General features: G+C 30.8%; 1 protein-coding gene across 1 annotated transcript in view; it reads right to left on the reverse strand.

Annotated features, from left to right (window-relative positions):
* Positions 1-11,483, reverse strand: part of LOC143920594 (5-hydroxytryptamine receptor-like) — a 176,138-nt gene extending 164,655 nt beyond the window's left edge. Inside the window, exon 1 of the mRNA XM_077443537.1 lies at positions 11,353-11,483. Within this exon, the coding sequence (XP_077299663.1) occupies positions 11,353-11,410 (58 nt within the window). The 5' untranslated portion in view covers positions 11,411-11,483. The remainder of the gene's footprint in view (positions 1-11,352) is intronic.
* Between the last annotated feature and the right edge of the window lie 9,702 nt (positions 11,484-21,185).

A 21,185-nucleotide genomic window follows, 5' to 3' on the forward strand; every position in this document is an offset into this window, starting at 1 on the left:
TTTGAATTGGTCGTCATTTACTAGTAAAGCTATCCTATTATTTTTGAAAATCAACAACAATAACACTGTTCGACACGAAAAATGGTTCAGAGACGAGATATGACGATAATAACAAAAATTCGTTTATTTTATCGAGGTAAGCCAGTTATCAATAGAATTTTTGTTATTAATCCACAAGGATAGTCGAAATGTGATTTTTCTACGTGGAATTTTATTTAATTCTCATATAAAGATAATTTAATATATAATCCCTATTAATTCAATTCAGATTCGTGTAAATAAGAGTAAACACTAGTACGAGCTTTTTGCTCGCAATTTTACCGATTTTAAGTTCAGCACACTTCCAATTAACCTTTTTAAACGAAAACAAAAAATAGTGTGATCAGAACACTATCTCAATGAATATGTTTCAATAGAAAAAACTCAATATAAAATAGTATAAACAGTGGGAAAAAATCCCAAGTGAAAATACGTACTTTTGACTTTTGATTTGAACTGGATGACTTCTTACAGAGATTTGAAAGCTGAAAAGTACAACAAATGGAAGATAAAATACCCGAATATAGATTTCAATAATCGTTTTGAACAGAAAATTGACAGATTTTGAGACATCGACTGAACAACACCAAGATATAGAAAAATCGCGCGATTTATAAAACACATATACATATCTCCGAATCTCGAGCCAATCAACATTTTTTATTACCAGATTCGTGTTCAGTGGCCATAATTCTATAAGAAAAGTCATATCTCGTCTCAGAACCAAAAAAAAGTCGTCATTTGTCGAATAGTGTAATCAGTGTTTGTCTTAAAAATAATAAGACAAACACTGATTATTAACGGCTTGAAACTAAACGAATAACGGCTTGAAAATCTCCACTTGAATTATTGTGATTATATTTTTAAAACAACAGAAAAGTCTCGCCTTTTAATTCTCTCGGCAATTTCCACATTCTTATATGTACATCGGCGTACAATTTTCCACAGATTTTCACACTCGTCTTTTTTCTGCAATCTTTTCATTTTTCGACCTGTACACACTCTCTTTCACACTTCGCACGTATTTTTTTCCCCTCCACATTCAAATTATCTTTTTCTCTCTTTCTCTCTCTCGCTTTCTGTTTTTTTTCTTATTTTTTTTTGTTCACGCCGACTCGACAATCTCTCGTCTGGCATCTCATTTTCTTGATATGTTACGGCCATGAAGTTAACCGTCTTCTGGATGCCACAATATTTTGAATATGTTAAAGTGACGTTGAATAAGGCGGAGGATAACCCGCAAACGCCGAGAAGCTTGCGCTTTGATTTCGCCGCCAGGGGTATAAAAGGTCTGAATTATTAATCAGTTTCGTTTTCCATGACCTTCGCAGTTTTCCTTTTCTTTCCATCTTTCTCCCGTTGCGTTACTGCGAGAGAAAATAAAAGCAAAAAGGTGTAATACCAAACCCGTAATCCCTTTATAGAGAAGCACACACACACGTGATAGATAGACGAACCTCACGGTATGAAAATAAATGAAAAATTTCATCACAATCAAGTATTCATCTGCTTTTCATATATTTAATAATGCTAATATGATTTTGTATTTTATTCCATGGTATAAGATTTAATTTGAATCCAATTCATCTTTCTATTGAGCAGTCAGTATTCTGTAACTCGCGTTTTGAACAGTCAAGACGATGGCAGCGAGTATTCAACGAATAATTGAATGTTTAGGTATTTTTATTTTTATTTTTAAATGCTTTTTATTATAAGAAATAATATTCATAATACATCTTATATCTATTTTAATAGCTACTGATCTACTGATCATTTTCTATTTTACAATTTTAATTTTATTTGGTTAGTAATCATAGTATTATATTATTCTAATGTTAATGTACAGCATAATAAGAAAAACTTTACTAGTGTTTTTACCCGGCTTCGCTCGGTATTTGTAATATACATAAACCACTTATACATGGCCAATCTAATAGTAAACATTTAATTATTATTTATTATTTTTACATATATACCAGGAAGGCCTTACAGGAAAATCCCAATGCGGCTTCCTGGCCAATTACAAATAAAAATGCAGCATTGTTTTATTATAAGTCGTTGAATTGCGAGACACTGAAAAAACTCGCAAATTAACGAGACATCTATGAATTGTACATACATTTTTATTGTACATCCATCAAATTTCAAATAGTGGTGACATAGTAGGTAGGAAGGATTTTTAGCCAATTTTTTTTCCGGGAACCGTTTCAACAATGAAATCAGAGAAAATTGGCAAACTCTGATAGGAAACGATCAACCTGGAGTCACAAATCCAGGTCTGACCAACAGCATACTCTGAAAAATTCATTTTCATTCAGGGATAGAACCCGGCACCTTCTTGACGGTAAGCAGAAGCTTAACGTCCGAGCTATGCTGCTGGCTATAAATTAAAATTAAAATTAAATTTATTTGAATAGTTTTAGTTTATTTAAATTTATTTGAATATTCATTCGTTCGATTACGTCACGGATTTACGAACCAACAATACTAACATACTTACAAAGTTTCTTTCGAAATTATATATTAGATAAATACTAGTTTGGTGGTTTCAGAAAGGAATTGATACAAGAATTAAAATAAAATGATGTTATACTATATAAATATAATGTAAGGTAATTTATAGGCGCGCGCGCGCACGTATTGATAGTAAAAAGTTGAGTGCACGCATTACACGCTCACCGGTTCACCCGTTTTAAATGATGAATGAATTTGTGTGTGTGTTTTCGTGGATGTGTATATATATGTATGTATGTGTGTACGCTCCCGTCGCTCGGCCTGACGTCGCACATGTCAGATGCTCTACATCCCCCCCCACTTCCCCTTGTCTCATCGACCTCTTGACCACGTGGACCACTCGATTCTGATTGGCTGTGCGCTTCTGAGACTCTGATTGGCTGTGTCTCCACGCGTCCGTCACATACATACATACATATCCATATACACACATCGCGTCCATTTTTATATATATTTTCATAGCCAGCAGAGCACGGCTCGGTGGTTGGGCTTTTGCCTAGCACCGAGAGGTTTGATCTCGCGAGTTGACTTCGATTGAAAATAATTTATTCTGAGTATATCTGTAATGCTGCTGGTCTGCAGCATTACAGATCATTATCAGCTGCAGGTTATTTGTGACTTCAGGTTGATCGTTTCCTATTAGAGTTATCCAATTTTTATGATTTCATTGTGGAAACGGTTCCTCGATTAAATTGGCTAAAGACATTCCTACCTACTACTATGTCACCACTATTTGAGTATGATTAATGTACAATAAAATATGTGTAAAAGTAAGAATTCATAGATGTCGCATTAATTTATAGTTTTCAGTATCTCGTAATTTAGCGACTTATGTAATATAAAATGCTGCATTGTTTGTAATTAGCCAGGAAGGCGCATTGGGATTTACCTGTAAGTGCTTCCTGGTATATTTTTATGTATGTACATTTTTACTATTAGTATATAATAAAAATAAAAAAAATACTTTAAATATGATCGAATTGTTTATAAAATTATTTTGCTGGAAATTAATATGTCTTCCATTTCTATACATAGAACGGTTTGTATAAAAATATTGTAAATAAAAATAAGTTTCTTTAAAAAGAAAAAAGTCAACACGATCATGTATACATATGTGAAACTTTAATTGTTGTCGCCTCTCGTTCGGACAATGAACGCATTGTTCCTTCGTGTGCTTTTGTCCGAATGTTCTGGTCGTATTGTTCTTTTGAATATATGTACATACATACATATGTGTTGTAGTAATATTTACGCCACCGTCTGTGACACGAACTTTATCGTCAGCGTATTTGCCGTATTAATATTTGCATACACAGTTGTAGTGGTCTTTAATCGTACTAGCATTCAAACTTGTAAATAGTCTCATTTGCCCGGTGTTTCTTAAACTTTTCACATGCCAATATATAGAAGAATATAAGAGGAGAGGTACAGGATTTCAATTTAAAAATAAAAATAAAAATCAGATCATTACATATTGAATATTTGAATCGTTGAAAAGCGCTCTACCGATATTTGAAGTAGTTCACAGATTACCGATTAGTTTAGTTGCTAAATTTGAATTTTAAATTAATTATATAATACAAAACATTTTTATATATTGAAGAGAATAGGTTTTTGAGCTATTTTTTCTATTATGCTGTTCATTAACATTAGAATAATATAATACTATGATTACTAACAAAATTAAATTAAAATTGTAAAATAGAAAATGATCAGTAGATCAGTAGCTATCAAAATAGATATAAGATGTATTGTGAACATTATTAAGTAATAATAAAAAGCATATAAAAATCAAAATAATATAGTGAAGGTACATTTGTGGCTAAATTATGTAGCGAAACGTTCAATTCATAGGACGTAATGTGAAAAGTGGCATAACTCCTTTTGTGCGTTTAATCAAATCTCAACGCTCCACGAACGGTCCTTTTGATCCATCTTCTTAAACATATAAATATATTTATGTATGTATGTTTATGTCTGTCTCTGATCACATTAGAGCTTTTATTCGATGCTTTAAGGGGACGTTGACGAAAAAGCTTTCGCCTCCGTTCCTTTATTCGAGATGTTATCTCGCGCAATTATTGTCGCGTAATCGAATGAGAGAATAAATATAATAAATAAAAGACGCGAATTTCGTCCGCGATTTACAATACATATACACACAAATACAAGACAATTCGATTGAGCAGTGTTTTAATTTGCGGATGATTTGATTTGAAAGAAGAAAAAATGGATAATGGTATATATGCATATATTGAACATATGTTCGTATTTTATTAAGGTTACCGTTTAAATCCTTTAAAACCCTTTCTTTGCCCGCAGCTATATTCGCGGTATTTTTTGTAGCGAATTTGTATATCGGGTTTTCGACCATACATATATTGTAAGATTTATTCAATTGACCAGGTATTTGTTGTAAAAGTAAATTAGACCTGAAGTTTTTTGTATAAACAATGAGTCACGCTTTTTGTGATAATGGAATTTCATGCGTGACATCTATAGCGGTCATCTGCTGGGAAAGGGCTAACCCTATTTGGTTACTAGAGTAAATATACGTATAGTACACTTTATCACTTTTAAAGGGTTTTTAATAATGAAACTCCTGTAGCTGTTGTTATGATTACATTGATAAATTTAAGGATTAATTTAATCTAAGATTTATTTATAAAGAGACTTTCAAAGCATTTAAATAATAAGATTTTAAAGAACAATTACTATTTTTAAAGTTTTAATTAACTTTAATTAACTATTGAAGGTATCTTAACAATTTGTTTTTAAAATGTTGTAGATCAATTGATTTATTGATTTATTATCTAAAAAAACTCATCGTTTGAATATTACAATTTTTGTAAAGAATGTATGAAAAACATATTACACTCAATAAATGCTCCTGAATACTAGGATATGTCTATAATATGATATTACTTATACATATGTATAATAATTATAAATGCTAAAGGCCATTTTCCGGAAGAAATACTTTAATTCTTCAGGTTCTTTTCAATTTTCCAATTCAAGACATTAACGTATTTTTTGTATTATTAAGATATGAAAGTCAAATAAAAATAGTTTTCTAAAATAGTTAGTAAAAATAGTTTTCTATATACGTACATACATATTATTATACATAGACTTCTAATCTTTTAATTGTTGTATGGATTATCATTTTGTTTATAATTTTCTTTATGAATTTTAATGTCGAATTTGTCAAATACATATTAACTAAAATAATAATTAAAATATAAATAAATACTTTTTTACGAAAAATGTATTGTCAAGGGTTGACACTAAACACATACATACATATAATAAAATAATCTAATCGGTTTATAAAAACGCGCGGCAATTAAGTGGTAAATTGTTTTATGGTGCCTACGGACTAAACCAACAATGATTTTGGGCCAACTTTTTTAACCAGCAGGATAAAACCAATAGCGTACAAAATATTGAAATAAAAACTAAATTAAAAAATTGAAATTAAATATCAAAATTAAGCTAAAGAGCGAGATTGAGCTAAAATTAGATCTTCGTTGATGTTTTGAATTACAACAATGTTTTGAATTACGACGATACGCATTTAAAACCAGAGAAATATTATAATTTCTCTGCTTACGAGCGAAAAAAAATCTTGTTATTATTTCTTAAAAGTCGTCACGATATGTTTACTATATTTCGACCGTCGATGATCGTTAAAAAAAACAATTCACAAAAAACCGCGGTGTCGGTTGTCGGTGATTTGTCAAAGGGTTATTTTTTCTTTCGTCGAAATAAAATTAATAATCACACGATATCCGATAAATTTTACATCTGAAATGATTTAATTATTTGATTTATTTCGACGAGAGAAACAATTGAAGAATAAAAAAATCCGTTTGATAAAACCGACAATGCAACGGATTGGCAACTGTCGTTAGATCACCCATACTAATACATGATATATTCTCAGTAACTGTGCTTTACGGGGAAGTAAAAATAATAATTCTTTGATTTTTTTTCGATCTTAGTGCGTATCTTCGTAAGTCAAAACATTTTAAGTCGAGGATTACCTGTATGTGATTGTTGATGATCTAATTTTAGGTCAATCTCGAAAATTTATTTAAATTGTGCATGTTCTGTTTTAACTTTCAATATTTTATTTTAATTTTAATATAATGATTATAATTTTATTTTGATATTTGAATTTAATTTTAATATAATAATAATAGTTTTAATTTTGATATTTAATTTCAATTTTTAAATTTAATTTTTATTTCGATATTTTGTACGCTACTGGTTTAAAAAGAAGAAAAAACCCAGAGACCGTTCGTTGGTTTGGTTCGTACGCACCATTACACTACTTTATATACGAAAAAGAGAATTTTAGCAACGTTGAAGCACGTCAATTTAAAAGTACCAAAACAAATAGAATCGAATCCTCAAATATGAATACACTCGAAGTGTGGTTACAGTAATATACAAAGCAATTCTATCGTATAACAATATATGTATGTACTTGTCCAGATATAATTGTGTATTACGTTAATGGATAGTGCGGTTGTATGGAGAGGGATTGCTGGGTAGGAAAATTTTCATGAATATGCGATCGGCGAGGCTTTAGTGGAGCTTATGCTGAAACGGTCGAATTCGACTGAACAATGGGAGGATCCCTATTCTGAACTTTTAATTAAACAATAAAATTATTCAAACTTATACGCGCGTATGCACTGTAAAAATATATTAAAAAATCAAACCGTACGATCCCGAGTTACTCACGGTTAATATTCGATACGTGCAATTCCTACATTTATGACTTTCATGTTCATTTTTTGTCATATATTTTCAGTGGGAAGTATGCGACTTCCGGTTCCGGTATGAAGACATACAAATGTGAGGCACGTATTGTCGATTCAACACCTTTAGATTTATCCTCGTGAGAGCCGTTTCTCCGAGGAAAATGTTAACAAAAGTAAAAACGCCATATTGTACTACTACTGTAGTGATATCACCTCGTACGCATCTGCGAAAGCTTCTATATCAATTTTAAATCACGACGGAAATGAAAATTTCTGTTATATAAGAAAAGAGGAGGCATTTGAGAAAGTGTGTATACGTATATAATAATCTAAAAGTTCATTTTTGACCGATTTTATTTAACAATATTTTGCGTTCTAGAAAGACAGCAATTAATGTAACTACAATCACTCCTATCTACAAGAAAATATGCTAGTCGCTAGTTTTTAAAAACAGCTACAATAATAATTAATTAATAACACTGTTCGACAAATTCGTTTATTTTATCGAGGTATGCCAGTTATTAATAGAATTTTTGTTATTAATCCACAAGAATAGTCGAAATATAATTTTTCTAAGTGAAGTTTTATTTAATTCTCATATAAAGACAACTTAATATATTATCCCTATTAATTCAATTCAGATTCGTGTAAATACTAGTACGAGCTTTTAGCTTTCAATTTTACCGATTTAAAATTCAGCACACTTCCAATTAACCCTTTTAAACGAAAACAAAAAATAGTGTGGCCAGAAAACTATCCCAATAAATATGATTCAATAGAAAATACTCAATATAAAATAGTATTAACAGTGGAAAAAAATCCAAAGTGAAAATACGTACTTTTGATTTGAACTGGACGACTACTTAGAGATATGTGAATGCTGAAAAGTACTACAAATGAAAGATGAAATACCCAACTGTAGACTCCAATATTCATTTTGAACAGAAAATTGACAGATTTTGAGACATCGACCGAACAACACCAAGATATAGAAAAATTGCGTGATTTAAAAAACTAATATATCTCCGAATCTCAAGCCAATCAACATTTTTTATTACCAGATTTGTGTTAACTGGGCTATAATCTATAAGAAAAGTCATATCTCGTCTCTGAACTATTTTTCGTGTCGAACAGTGTAATCAATTATCTGGTCACCTTTTTATTTATCCCATATTAATTGTCTTGAAAAAGTCCAAATAAAATTAATTAAAACCTCACGCTACCGTTTTTCTCCAACCTACGCCCATACTAATGTTCTCGATATTTTAAAAATCATACCCTTTAACAATCTTTCTTTCAGGCAACGACTCACTGATGCTACATTATTTTTTAAGCTCCTAAATGGTTTCCTTGATTGTTCTGATTTACTGAGTAAGGTTGGTTTCAGGAACCCAGTTAGGTATTCTAGACACGTTGCACTCTTTTCACTTAATCCTTTCAAAACCAATTCCCTAAAATATTCCTATCTATGTACAGCGTGTTTATTGCATGCTTAACGGGGAGCTGAATGAGGTTGATCTATTCGGTATTTCCTTACATCAATTCAGGACTGCCATCAGGAGAGTCTTGACTGATTGATCCATTTCTATTATATATTCTTTGTCTAATTATATTATATTAATTTATGTTTAATTATGCATTGTCCTATTTAGTTATATTTTAGTTTTTATTATTTTATTTCTCATTTGTTTGTCTATATGTATTAGATATATTATGTATTTTGTAATAATCTATAATTGGGCTCAGATGTTGTTTTGTTATATTTATTCTTTGTTTTTATGAATTTCTAGATCTGAGGCTTGTTGATTTTTCAATAAATAAATAAATATATAACTGTTACTTTGTGAAGAAGTGCTAATCAGATAGAAGTATCCACTTTAGAAATCGAGTATGGTTTAAATAGACTTCGAGAGTGAGACGCCAAGTACATACATTTAGGCAAAGTGGCATTATATATTGATTTAGAGAGACAAGAAATTTACTTGTTGATGGAAAAAGTTATCGCCAGACAAAATGGCGTTGTCGTCAGAGACTCCCCTCTATTTTCTCCACTTTCCTCACAACTCCTACCCAATTTTCCTAGACGGGAAAGTTTGTTAATGAAGCCGAAACGAGGACGTATTGCAATAGCGGGGTGATAAGCTCCCGTGAGCTGTCAGTTGGAGGTCCCCAATCGGGGGTCCCCCTCAACATGTGGGGACCCCCTGCTCCCCAAGGAACCCAAGTCTCGCTAATGTTCTCGGCAAATATTCGCGGAATGTGGCCAACTTCATCTCGGAAGAGGGAAGAGCTCATTTGGCTCGAGATCGATTTGATCTCAATGTGTGTGTTTGCTGTGTGTATGTGGGTGTGAGTGGTGGATTTTGAAGGTATTGATTGTCTTTTTCGGAATTTTAGGGATGTGTGCGAAAGTTGTGTACGCAAATTTTAAAATATATTCGCAATTCTTTTAAAATGACTGCACGTAAGGATGTATAAACCTACATATGTATATGAACGTTGCAGCGATTAAAGTGGACCAAAAATATTCACCTTATTTAAAATGAATATATTTTTATCAATTTTTGTAATATTTATTTATTTAATATTTTACACTGAAATAATAAGTTTTGATAATTAATAATAAATTAAAAAAATAAATTTATTTAAAAGGATTACAATTATTTTGCATCGAGGAAAGTGGACTGAAAATTTTCGCCTTAAAAAAAATTAACCTATGTAGTTTTATTAATTTTTGCATTTTTACTAACTTATATATTATATTTAATATTGAAACTTAAGGATTCGAATATGAATGACCAACTAAAAAAATGATAAATAGAAATTTTGTATTAAAAATCTACGTACTTCAGCAGTCTCTCTACTGACACTCTTTAAAGACAATTTAAATAAAAAATTATAAAAGTAAAACTGTGTTTTAAATAAATTATTTAATTATGTATTTAAACTATTTAATAAAATATTAAAAATAATCATAAGAAAACAAAGTAAGGTGATACACTTTGATACACAAAGGTACAAAACTGTTTTTAATTATCTTTTTAACAAAAACATTAAAAAAATCAAATACATTCTTTAAAACATTATTACAGATTGAAATTGTTTTAAAACCACTAGTTTTTAATTAGTTTCAAATACATATTTTGAAAATAAACAAAATTGGATTAGTTTCCAAAAATCGGCAAAAGTGTTAGTTAAAATTTTTGTTTATAATACGAAAAAGTTTTAAAATAAAATATTTGTAATTATTACGTTTAAAAATTTGTTTAGTTTCATAAATTTATATGAGATGAGAGTAAATAAGAGTGAAATAGTAACTTTTCTTACTGATTAAGAGTTGTAAAGGGGCGCTAGAAAGACGCATTTGGACAGCTAGCTGTCATCGTTTCGATCTGATATAAAATTCAGATGTAATTTTTAATGAGTTTGTTAATCGATTATGAAACTCCTTAAGCTTATTTCAATGTAAAATAAAATATGTCGGTAAAATATCAAAGCGATCTAAATAGTGGATGTGGTTCAAAATCGGATCAGAAAAATTTTTGACATGCAGGAATGTAACTAAACTAACACAGAGTGAAGCGATAAAAAAATTGTAAATATAGACCTGCTTTGTTGAAATTCAAAACAGTGTCAATTTCAATAAAAAATGTATGTATGTATATTCAATAGGAAATGAAATTTTTATAATATTAATCAAATTCAGTCAAGGAAACAAAGTTTTGAAACCGATTTTTAAATATAAAGCGACAAAATCTTCATACGTTCCATCAGTCGTGTGACTTATCCATTTAAAACACGCTTATACTAAAACATATACAAATCCTAAAAAGCAGATAGTTTATAAGTTGCATCACGATGAATTTTCCCTCTGAAATAGCTCCAGGGGTAAACAAGATAAAAGCCACAAGTGCAATTTGAAGATTAAGTGAGAGCAAACTGCGCAACTTTTTAATGTCTATTCTCTTTCTTACGTGTTCCAAAGTTCTACAAAGTGAATAAAGTATGCATATACATATATATTTACCGTTATATACTTGGAACTCTAACGGAACAATTCTGTAACTTTTGAACAACACACACATACACACAATTGAATTGAAGTGCAAAATTCGAGACGCACCGCGAAATCGTATGTTAACTCGCAATATAATAACTCGATACTGTTCGCTTCGCGAGTTTTGCGGTGGCTGAGGCTGAAGAGGGTCGCCCGAATGGTTTTATCTCTTCATTAAATTCGTTTTAATATGGCGGTGAGTTAATCCGCGATGTTTGACACGCGTTGATAAACTTTGCTATCTACATATTGTTTGTTTTCCAGGTCGATTTATCTCTGGATTGATTTTTGGCTACTATGTACCCCTTCGTATGGAAATTTTCACATTATCTTTCGGCGCTTTTATGCTAATGCGAAGATAAAAAAAATTATAATCATAATGGGAATGATTCAAAAATTCTATTGAAAACTGGCTTACGTCGATAAAATAAACGAATTTTTGTTATTAATCCCCAAGAATAGTCAAAATATGATTTTTCTAAGTGGAATTTTATTTAATTCTCATATAAAGACAATTTAATATATTATCCCTATAAAATCAATTCAGATTCGTGTAAATACGAATAAATACTAGTACGAGTTTTTAGTTCGCAATTTTACCGATTTAAAATTCAGCACACTTCCAATTAACCTTTTTAAACGAAAACAAAAAATAGTGTGATCAGAACACTATCTCAATGAATATGTTTCAATAGAAAAAACTCAATATAAAATAGTAATGACAGTGGATAAAAATCTCAAGTAAAAATACGTACTTTTGACTTTTGCTTTGAACTGGACGACTACTCAGAGAGATTTGAAAGCTAAAAAGTACTACAAATGAAAGATAAAATACCCGACTATAGATTCCAATATTCATTTCGAACAGAAAATTGACAGATTTTGAGACATCGACCGAACAACGCCGAGATATAGAAAAATCGCACGATTTAAAAAACACATACAATATCTCCGAATCTCGAGCCAATCAACATTTTTTTATTACCAGTTCAATGGGTATACACAGTAGATCTATAAGAAAAGTCATATCTCGTCTCTGAACCAAAAAAAGTAGTCATTTGTCGAACAGTGTTATAGTCGTTTATCGAATCTTTCAACTAGAAACAAATGTCTATTTTTACAAACCAATTTTTCAAAAAAAATTGCCTCTTATCCGATCGTTTTCATACTGGATAAACGTCAGGCACTTATTCGTAGGAGAATTTTCAAACGCGTCTTACACGATATTTTTGCGCCATCGTAATGACGGAGGATCCATTAACTTGATGACCAAAATATATATTATTCGATTATTTATTTATTTTACCCTAACAACGCATGTCGCGACGCGAAAACATTTGAAATTATTGCGTTGCAATGCCACTCATTCTCGTTTCCGTTCTTGTTTTTGGCCGATTTTTTTTCACAGTAAGCTTACCGGACATGCATACAATAAATCCTGAAAGTTCCATCGTTCCATCGTACAATAACACATGCAAATCCCGTTCCCGTTTCTCGATGCGTTTCGATAAGTGAATGTTTCAGTTTCAAATTAATACTTAATAAACAAATTAAATTATAGTAAAGTATAGGAACGCATACGTGACAGACAGACAAACATTGATTTATATATGTAGATATGTAAGATTGTTATGAGTGGTACGTAATGTCAGGTTGGTATGAGTGGTACGTAATGTATTTGTACGTTGGCATGCGTGCGCGCAAGTAGGTTACTAACGTAAGCATTTTCTTAACTACACACTGGCGCTTCATACTGTCGCGTCGATAAAATCATAACTACGAATATTATTATTAAGAGGTTTTATCCCGTTTTTTTCACAGTAATCTTTCCGGACATGCATACAACAAATCCTGAAAGTTCCATCGTAATCGGTTCAGTGGTTTAGAAGCCTATTGGAGACAGACAGACAAAAATTGATTTATATATATATATATATATATATATATATATATATATATATATATATATATATATATATATATATATATATATATATATATATATATATATATATATATATATATATATATATATATATATATATATATATATATATATATATATATATATATATAATAGATAATATATAAAAATAAATTAATATACAATTGCTTAATCGAAAATTGAAGTCAATGTCATTATATTCAAATCGTCGTATCTAAGAGACTTGCTAATAAGTACCAAAAATTCATTTAACCGGAAGTAGTAGATGTTCTAATTTTTTACACAATTTAAAGGCACATTTGTACCAAACAATGATATTTATAGTACATATGTAGAACAAAAAAAAAAACAATAAAAAGACTCTGAACAATTTCTCTCAATTTGGCCACCATATCTCTGTTCCACACATCAAACCTATCATTCCGGAAAATATCCGAAATAGTCGCAAATAAACCGAGACTATATTTTATGCATTACTGGCGAAACGACCGCGATACGTATCGCATTTCCGGTGCAAACCCGATAGTCTTACACAAACCCATATAATACATGGTGGGTGACCAACATCGAGGTTATCAATTCAACTGTGAGAATACATCAGCATAATAACGACTACGTAAATCTATCAAAACGGAAATACGTATGTACACATGTATAAATCTATGTACCTTAGTTTATTGGAATTCCGACGTTTAGCGACCCCTGAACTTGTTTACGATATTCAAAGTCGACGTGTGCGATATTTTCGTATGTTTTTTTCCCCGCTCATGTTTATGTACTGCGAGGTTGATTCGTTGTTTACTCGCAGAATGAAACGGTAAATAGATAAATGGACCCGTGTAATCCGAAGGTAGACAAAAAGGTATGAAAGCGGATTCGATAGAGGATTAGCATCCGATAAGGAAATGTGGGAATATTCGAGCGAAAAATAAAATAGAAAGTATGAGAAGAGGAACGTCGAAAAGCAGTCGACTGCGAAAAACAAGATTTCGCATGTAAGGAAATGTGTCTGTGTGTGTGTGTGTGTGAGTTACGTCAGATAACATAGTCGAGGTTGTGTAATGAGCTTCAAATCTCAAAGGTCAAATGATGAAAGTATAAATCGAATTTCACGGTGAAGGGCGAAGAATTTTGCTTGTTAGAGTGTATGTATGATAACTTTACAATACCTAATTGTTGTGGGCAACGCTTAAAACATGATAATTTAGGAATATAATTCGTTCCAATCAACTTTATATTGATCGTGACTTACATTGAATATGTTATATATGTATGGTATGTAATAATAAATCAATTGTTAATAATATTAGGTGTACCGGAATTTAATGTCGTTTTTTTTGTTGATGTTTTTGAATGGTCAGTTGTGCTTCTTCAGTTGAACTTGAACAGCGTGTTTTGGTCGTTTCGTTAACTATACATCCCAAAAGCGTATTTTGAGTTTCAAATTGTAAGTTAAATAAATCCATTTACAGAGAATAATTTTTTGCCAAGTGAAGAATTTATTCAATCTACTATGCTGTACCATTTTTTTTTAAAAGAGAACGCAAAAAGTGCTACAAAAAACAATTGTGATGTATTGGGCGATATTTTGGAAACTCGCAAGTGTCAGAGATGGTTTAAATGTTTTCGATCTGGTGATTTTAATTAAAAAAATAGTCCGCGAAGTGGAAGACCGTTAAAAGATGTCGTCATTATAACTGATGAAATTGAAAAAAATCCGACCTCAACTGTTCAAGAAATTGTAGGTAAACTCGGATACTCGTGGTCAAGTGTACAGGAGCACATTAAAAAGTAGTAAAAATGTTAGAGGCAATGTTTAAAACATGATAATTTATGTATAATTCGATCTAAATCGACTTTATATTGATCGTAACTTACAATTGAATATGTTATATATGGTATGTAATAATTTATCAATTGTTAATAATAATAGAAAGTTGATTAGACTGTCGAAATTTTTCATACCCATTATTATGTCTGTTTAAAAACTCCAAAAACTTTAATAAAACAAAAGTTTTTTAAAACAAGCCTCTTCTATATTTTGTGTATATTATAGTGAAAGTATAACAGCAGTGAAAACATATTTTCACTGACATTTCAGTGAAATCATAACCAGTTACATTTTCAGGGTTGGTTTTATTAATTTAAAATTTGGTTTTTAGTGTTGGTATTATTTAAGGGTTAGATATGGTAAGGTTAAGTTAGGGTTGGCCCTATTCAATTAAGATTGGGTTTTTAGGGTTAGTAATACGTTGTAAATTCATTGTTTGATACATTTTCACTGCTTGAATTGGTGAAAATATATTTTTACTAGTGAAAATATATTTTCACTTGAAATATGCTTTCGCTGTAACATATATTTAAAATTAAGAACATATATACAAAAGTATATTGTATGTATATACAAAAACCTAGTAAAATTATTAAATATAATTTATAAAAATATACATAAATGTATATAAAAAAGTATATATGTGAAATGTAAAAAAAAATTTATAAAATAAAATAAAAATACAATTTAAACATTATTTAAATAACAAATGTACGACGGTATAAACTATGAATATATAAAATGTATGGGATTTTAAAAATGATCGGAAGAGTGTAGGATATCAAACTCAAAATGTTGTCAGATCAAATAGCCAAGTGAAGTATAGAAGAGGCTTGTAATAAGAAGCTGATAAGAGGCTTATAAAAAGGGTTTCAAGCTTGATGAAACTCATTTAAAGAGTAAAATGATCTCATGACCTTCATATAAACCAGTGCATCGTGCAATTTTTTTATGAATAATAGTACAATATTAATCAGCAATTTATCATTGATCCAATATATCTATGTACATAAATAAAATGAGGCCAATTTTCGAGAAACACTTGGTCTTTCAAATAATAACGTATCTTAACGTAGATATTAAGTAATTAGTGCTCGTGAACCACTGGTTTACCACCACCAATCGTCTGATCAAGTGTTCGTGCCAAAGATACCTCAGCCAATGAACAAGCTGTATATAACAGCCAATAGGGTTTCGACCAATGAGCTCTCTGCGCTGAGAGTACTCGCTGTGTATAAATATTCAGCGGATTTGTTCCGTGCTTCCTTCAAAGCTGGCTGGTCAACGAATTAACAACAATAATTATAACCTCTACTTCTACTCTTTACGTCTTTCATTCCGATATCGGAATGAAAGACTATCTCTATGCGTCTACGCTAAAATAATAATTATGTATGAAAATTTATTTTAATTAAAATTTTGACGAAATATTTGAAAAGTAGATTATTAAGGGGTTGCTTTTATTTTTATACTTCTATAATATTTTTTATTACAATTAATTAAGGATGTTTTTATTCACGTTAAATGCATGTGTAAGTATGTTTGTATTTTGTAAAATATGAATTTAATTTTGTAATAATAAAATAATGTTTACATTAAAATATGCTTGAAAATCGTGTAATTTTGCATAATATAGTCGTTTTATAATACAATATTATATATTAAATATATGATTCCGAGTAATCAGGAACACCAACAACTGAAATAAGAATTCTGAATACCGTTCGTATTTATGTAATAAAATATTGAAAAAAAAATAACGAAATATTGAAAAAATGTATTACAATACAATACAACATTCCTCATTATGAGGCATCTGTAAGAAAAAGCACACAAAAAAAATAAGGAAAAAAAAAGACTTTCATTCAACGGTAAATTTTTACGGGCCGATGGCATGTGAGGGTAAACAGTCCCAACTTGTTTCAGAATGAAGACGAAATGTTGGGACCTATGTATATATGTACGAGTATGTATGTACATATATATATATACGTATATAATATTATATGAGGTATGATGGAGGAAGGGAATGAAAGAACTCCACAATAGATAAACAACGTTTCACAATTATTTCTCCCTACGCGTAACTTTTCCCTTTCGCTCTCGAAGAAAGAATAAATAACTTTTGTTCGGAATTCTGCGTAGGAGAAATTACGGGGATGATACGAAAGCGAAATTGATCGAATATCGTGGAAAAACTATAAGGGTATCATACGATTCCTGGCTTATTGCGGATAATTACCGGGTATAGTTCCGCGTAATGAGATTTCGCGATCGAATGACTCGGTATTTTCTTGTCAATACGCACTGTTCATTGAAAGTTTTTTATTATATAATACTAGTGTCAAACCCGATGATATAATATAATCGCATGGGTGTTGGCGTATTAAGTTATTAAATAAAAAAAAAATTAAAAGAAATGTGTCGTCAGTCATGTGTTCGAACCCCACATGCTCCATTTTTTATCAAATACCTTTTAAATATATTTAATTTTATATTCATATTTAAATGTTTTATATGGAAATTAGTTGCAAAAACTATCTACCTACCTACCTACATATAAACAATATAAAATACCGATAGAAATATTAATTAATTAAATACATTTTCAATAGTCGGTGGTAAAATCTCTTACAAGCGGAAAAATTAGTAGCGATTAGAATATACAGGTTGTTTGGTAGCTCGATACAAAGTCTTGAAGGGTTGATAGCTTACATAATTTACAACATTTTGAGCAATTTTTACATTTTTATTTTATTGTTACAATCGATATACACTCGTCATTACAGATCGCTCCAATGCGACAAGTGTACGATAACGGTCAGAAATACAATAATACATATACAATCAGAATACATAGCATATAACAATTAATCAGTACAGAAATAATAATCATAGAGACATCTATGGATTATTTTTAGATTTTTGTGAACAATTATTATTACAATTTTTATACATATAATAAACACGAAATTATAGAGATATCTATATATCTCAGATTACTGTGCATAATTTTTACAAATTATACACACAGATTTTGTGACAACAGGAAATGATCTAATACCAATTTTCAGCAACCGTTTCAACAATGATCAGATAAAATTGGCAAACCCTGATAGAGAAACGATCGATTTGGAGTCACAAAACTCCCAAACCTAACCAGCAGTTTGACGAGGACTTGAACCTTCGACCTCAGTGGTGCTAAATAGATACGCTACCATTAAGCCAAACTGCTGGCTTAAGTTTATATATGTTTCATAAAAGAGCCAGTTCCCAAACACTGGTCTTAAGTAAACGTTCGGAAGAAAGCACGGAAAAATGCATCTCGGCGTATTGTTTATACGAGATATTATAAAGATAGCTCAGCGTTATTCCCCGTCGATGCTTTAAAGCATTTTCAGCATTGAGATAACCCCAGAAAAGCCTTGTAGAACCTCACAGAATCCAACCCATCCCCATTTGCAGTGACGATGTACCTGAAAAAGGAATAAATCTGGTACCCCCGCGGTTCGAAATTGCTTCACTTCGTCGTCTAGTTTGCTTCTTTTATTCATTTTTTTAAGGCAGGACGAGGAAATATAACTATACAATTTTGAAAGTCGAGAATGCACATTCAACAATGGCTGCGACGAGAGGAGCTTTTCAAAAAGCTGGAGAAGGATTGCAAACGGTGACCGATCTTTTTGCGTCTCGGGCGAAATTAATGGGGGTAGTTGTGCAGCATCAGCAGCTTGAATTTTGAATTCGAGGATATTTATGTTCTTGTCTTTTTTTTTAAATAAAAATTAGACGTGGGTTTTGCTATGAAATTGTGTTGAAAATTTTAAACTATTATATTTCTTTATGTAAAAAGGAAGGATCGATTTTTACCAGTGGCGTAGTTATCTAACAGCAGGATTATGCAAAGCCCAGATTTGGGCCCAGATAGACAAGGGGCCCAAATTTCTTAAACACTCAATATGAAAAAATAGTTATTGTAAATCTAAAAATATCGAAAGTTAAAACAGAACAAAGATAATTTAAATAAATTATGAAATTCACATGAAGAAATAAATTCAGAAGCGAAAGAAATGGCCAGTTAGTGTGGCTTAAATGATTATAATGAAAATATACGTCAAAATGGTGATGAGTTAATGTATTCTATAATATTACTAGAGGATTTTACCCGGCGTTGCTTGGGACTGGACTGATTAAATATTGTATAGTATTTGTAATGGAATTGTAAAATAAATACATAGGTACGTTTGTCTGAAATTGCTTGAACTTTTAGTCGATGAGAGATTAGTAAGTATTGTTTGTAAGGAGGTGATTTAAACAATGATATTAACAACTCAAATAGTCGTGTGTATAGATCTTGTTTACTCAATAGAGTGGTTTCTTTAGTTATTTTTTTTTCTGAAAAGACATGATGACAGACAAACGTAAGCCAAAAAACATCTTGAAGTTTTGCAATGTTTCAAAAAATACCATTAAGTATCAAATTAAATTACAGTAACGATAATTTGTCAGCAAAACGCAGGCGGCGAATACATTTTAAATTATTTATCTTTTTTTTTAATTTTTAATAAATAACTCTTCGTACTGGCAATCTTTTTTATTTCAAGATCATCATATAAACAGCTGATTACACGAATTTCAAAGATTACTCGTGCCAGTTTCAGTTCAGATTCATAGAGTCGTATAAGACCCTATCGAATACATTCAAATATATATACTTACATGCATCGCTTAAGTTTTATATATGTATATGTATATAAATTGCCAAAGTAACCGTTCTACTTAAAAGTCGTTTTCAAGGAATGCAGTTATTGAAAAATTATCTTATTATAAATGCATCGGAATCAAATATTTTGGAAAATTATCCGAAACTTGGAAAAAAATCCCCAGAAGTTTTCTCAGAAGAACTTGATGTCCATAATTTTACCATTGAAAAAAGACTTGACTGAAAATATGACCATAAGGCAATTTTCAGAATAACTCATCACGAAATACATTTGCTTAGGAAGTGAATTTTCAGAAGGTAATATCATTTTTTACTCTACTAATAAGAGTGGCGAGTGTTGAAAGGTCTTTCAGTAAGTTAAAAATGATTAAAGACTACAAAATAAACTATATTAGACAATTAAGACTAAATAATGTCGCATTACTGGCCATTGAACATAAACAAGTATAAAAATAGAACTTAAAAAACTTATTAATGATTTCGCAAATATGTGAACATACTATACATATATAATACATAGTATTAAAGCAAGAGAGAAGAAATTTTGAAATCGGTGAGCTTGTAATTTATTTTATTATTTACTCTATTATGAGAATATTTATTATGTGCAAAATATGTACATAGTTAAAATTATTTCACTTCATATTATTTTAAATGTTAGGGGCTACGTAATTTTTACATGAAGGTCTAACATTTCTAGCTACGCCACTGGTTTTTACTGATAACTTTATAATCAGTGATAGCCTTCTAAACAGTGATAACCTTCTTATTAGTTCTGTAAAGACAGAATCATGATTTTTTGCCTGGAGTCATTCAAAATCGAACGATTCCAATCGCAAAACAATTTTTTTCAAAACAAGATTTTTGGGATTTTCTGAATTTAATGATAGACAATCGAAAGAAATTTAACAATTGAGATTTTTTCTGAAACCAACTAGTTACAGAAATTCAAGCATGCAGCGAGTTGTCGCGTTCGTTTCATGCTAATTGCACACGAGAGACGATTCCTTTATATAAATTTGAATAAACAAAACTCAAACCGAGACACCGCCATAATAATTCCTGTTTGAATTGTCACACCGCTCGTAATTATTCATGCGAGACCTTTGGATGTGATGTGGGCGATTACTATCACACAAGCCTCCCATATTACATTCTATTGTTGCGATATAACTTGCCATTACGATGATTATCGTACATAAATAACCGTATTAGCGCGCGGTGTGGGAAATTTTCCGGCCCGGAAAAGTCTCGCGTGATGATACGGCGGAAAATTGCAGAAGCGCGATGTCGTCGACGGGGAA

The sequence above is a fragment of the Arctopsyche grandis genome, chromosome 12 (genome assembly GCF_051622035.1).
Source record: "Arctopsyche grandis isolate Sample6627 chromosome 12, ASM5162203v2, whole genome shotgun sequence".
NCBI lineage: Eukaryota > Metazoa > Arthropoda > Insecta > Trichoptera > Hydropsychidae > Arctopsyche > Arctopsyche grandis.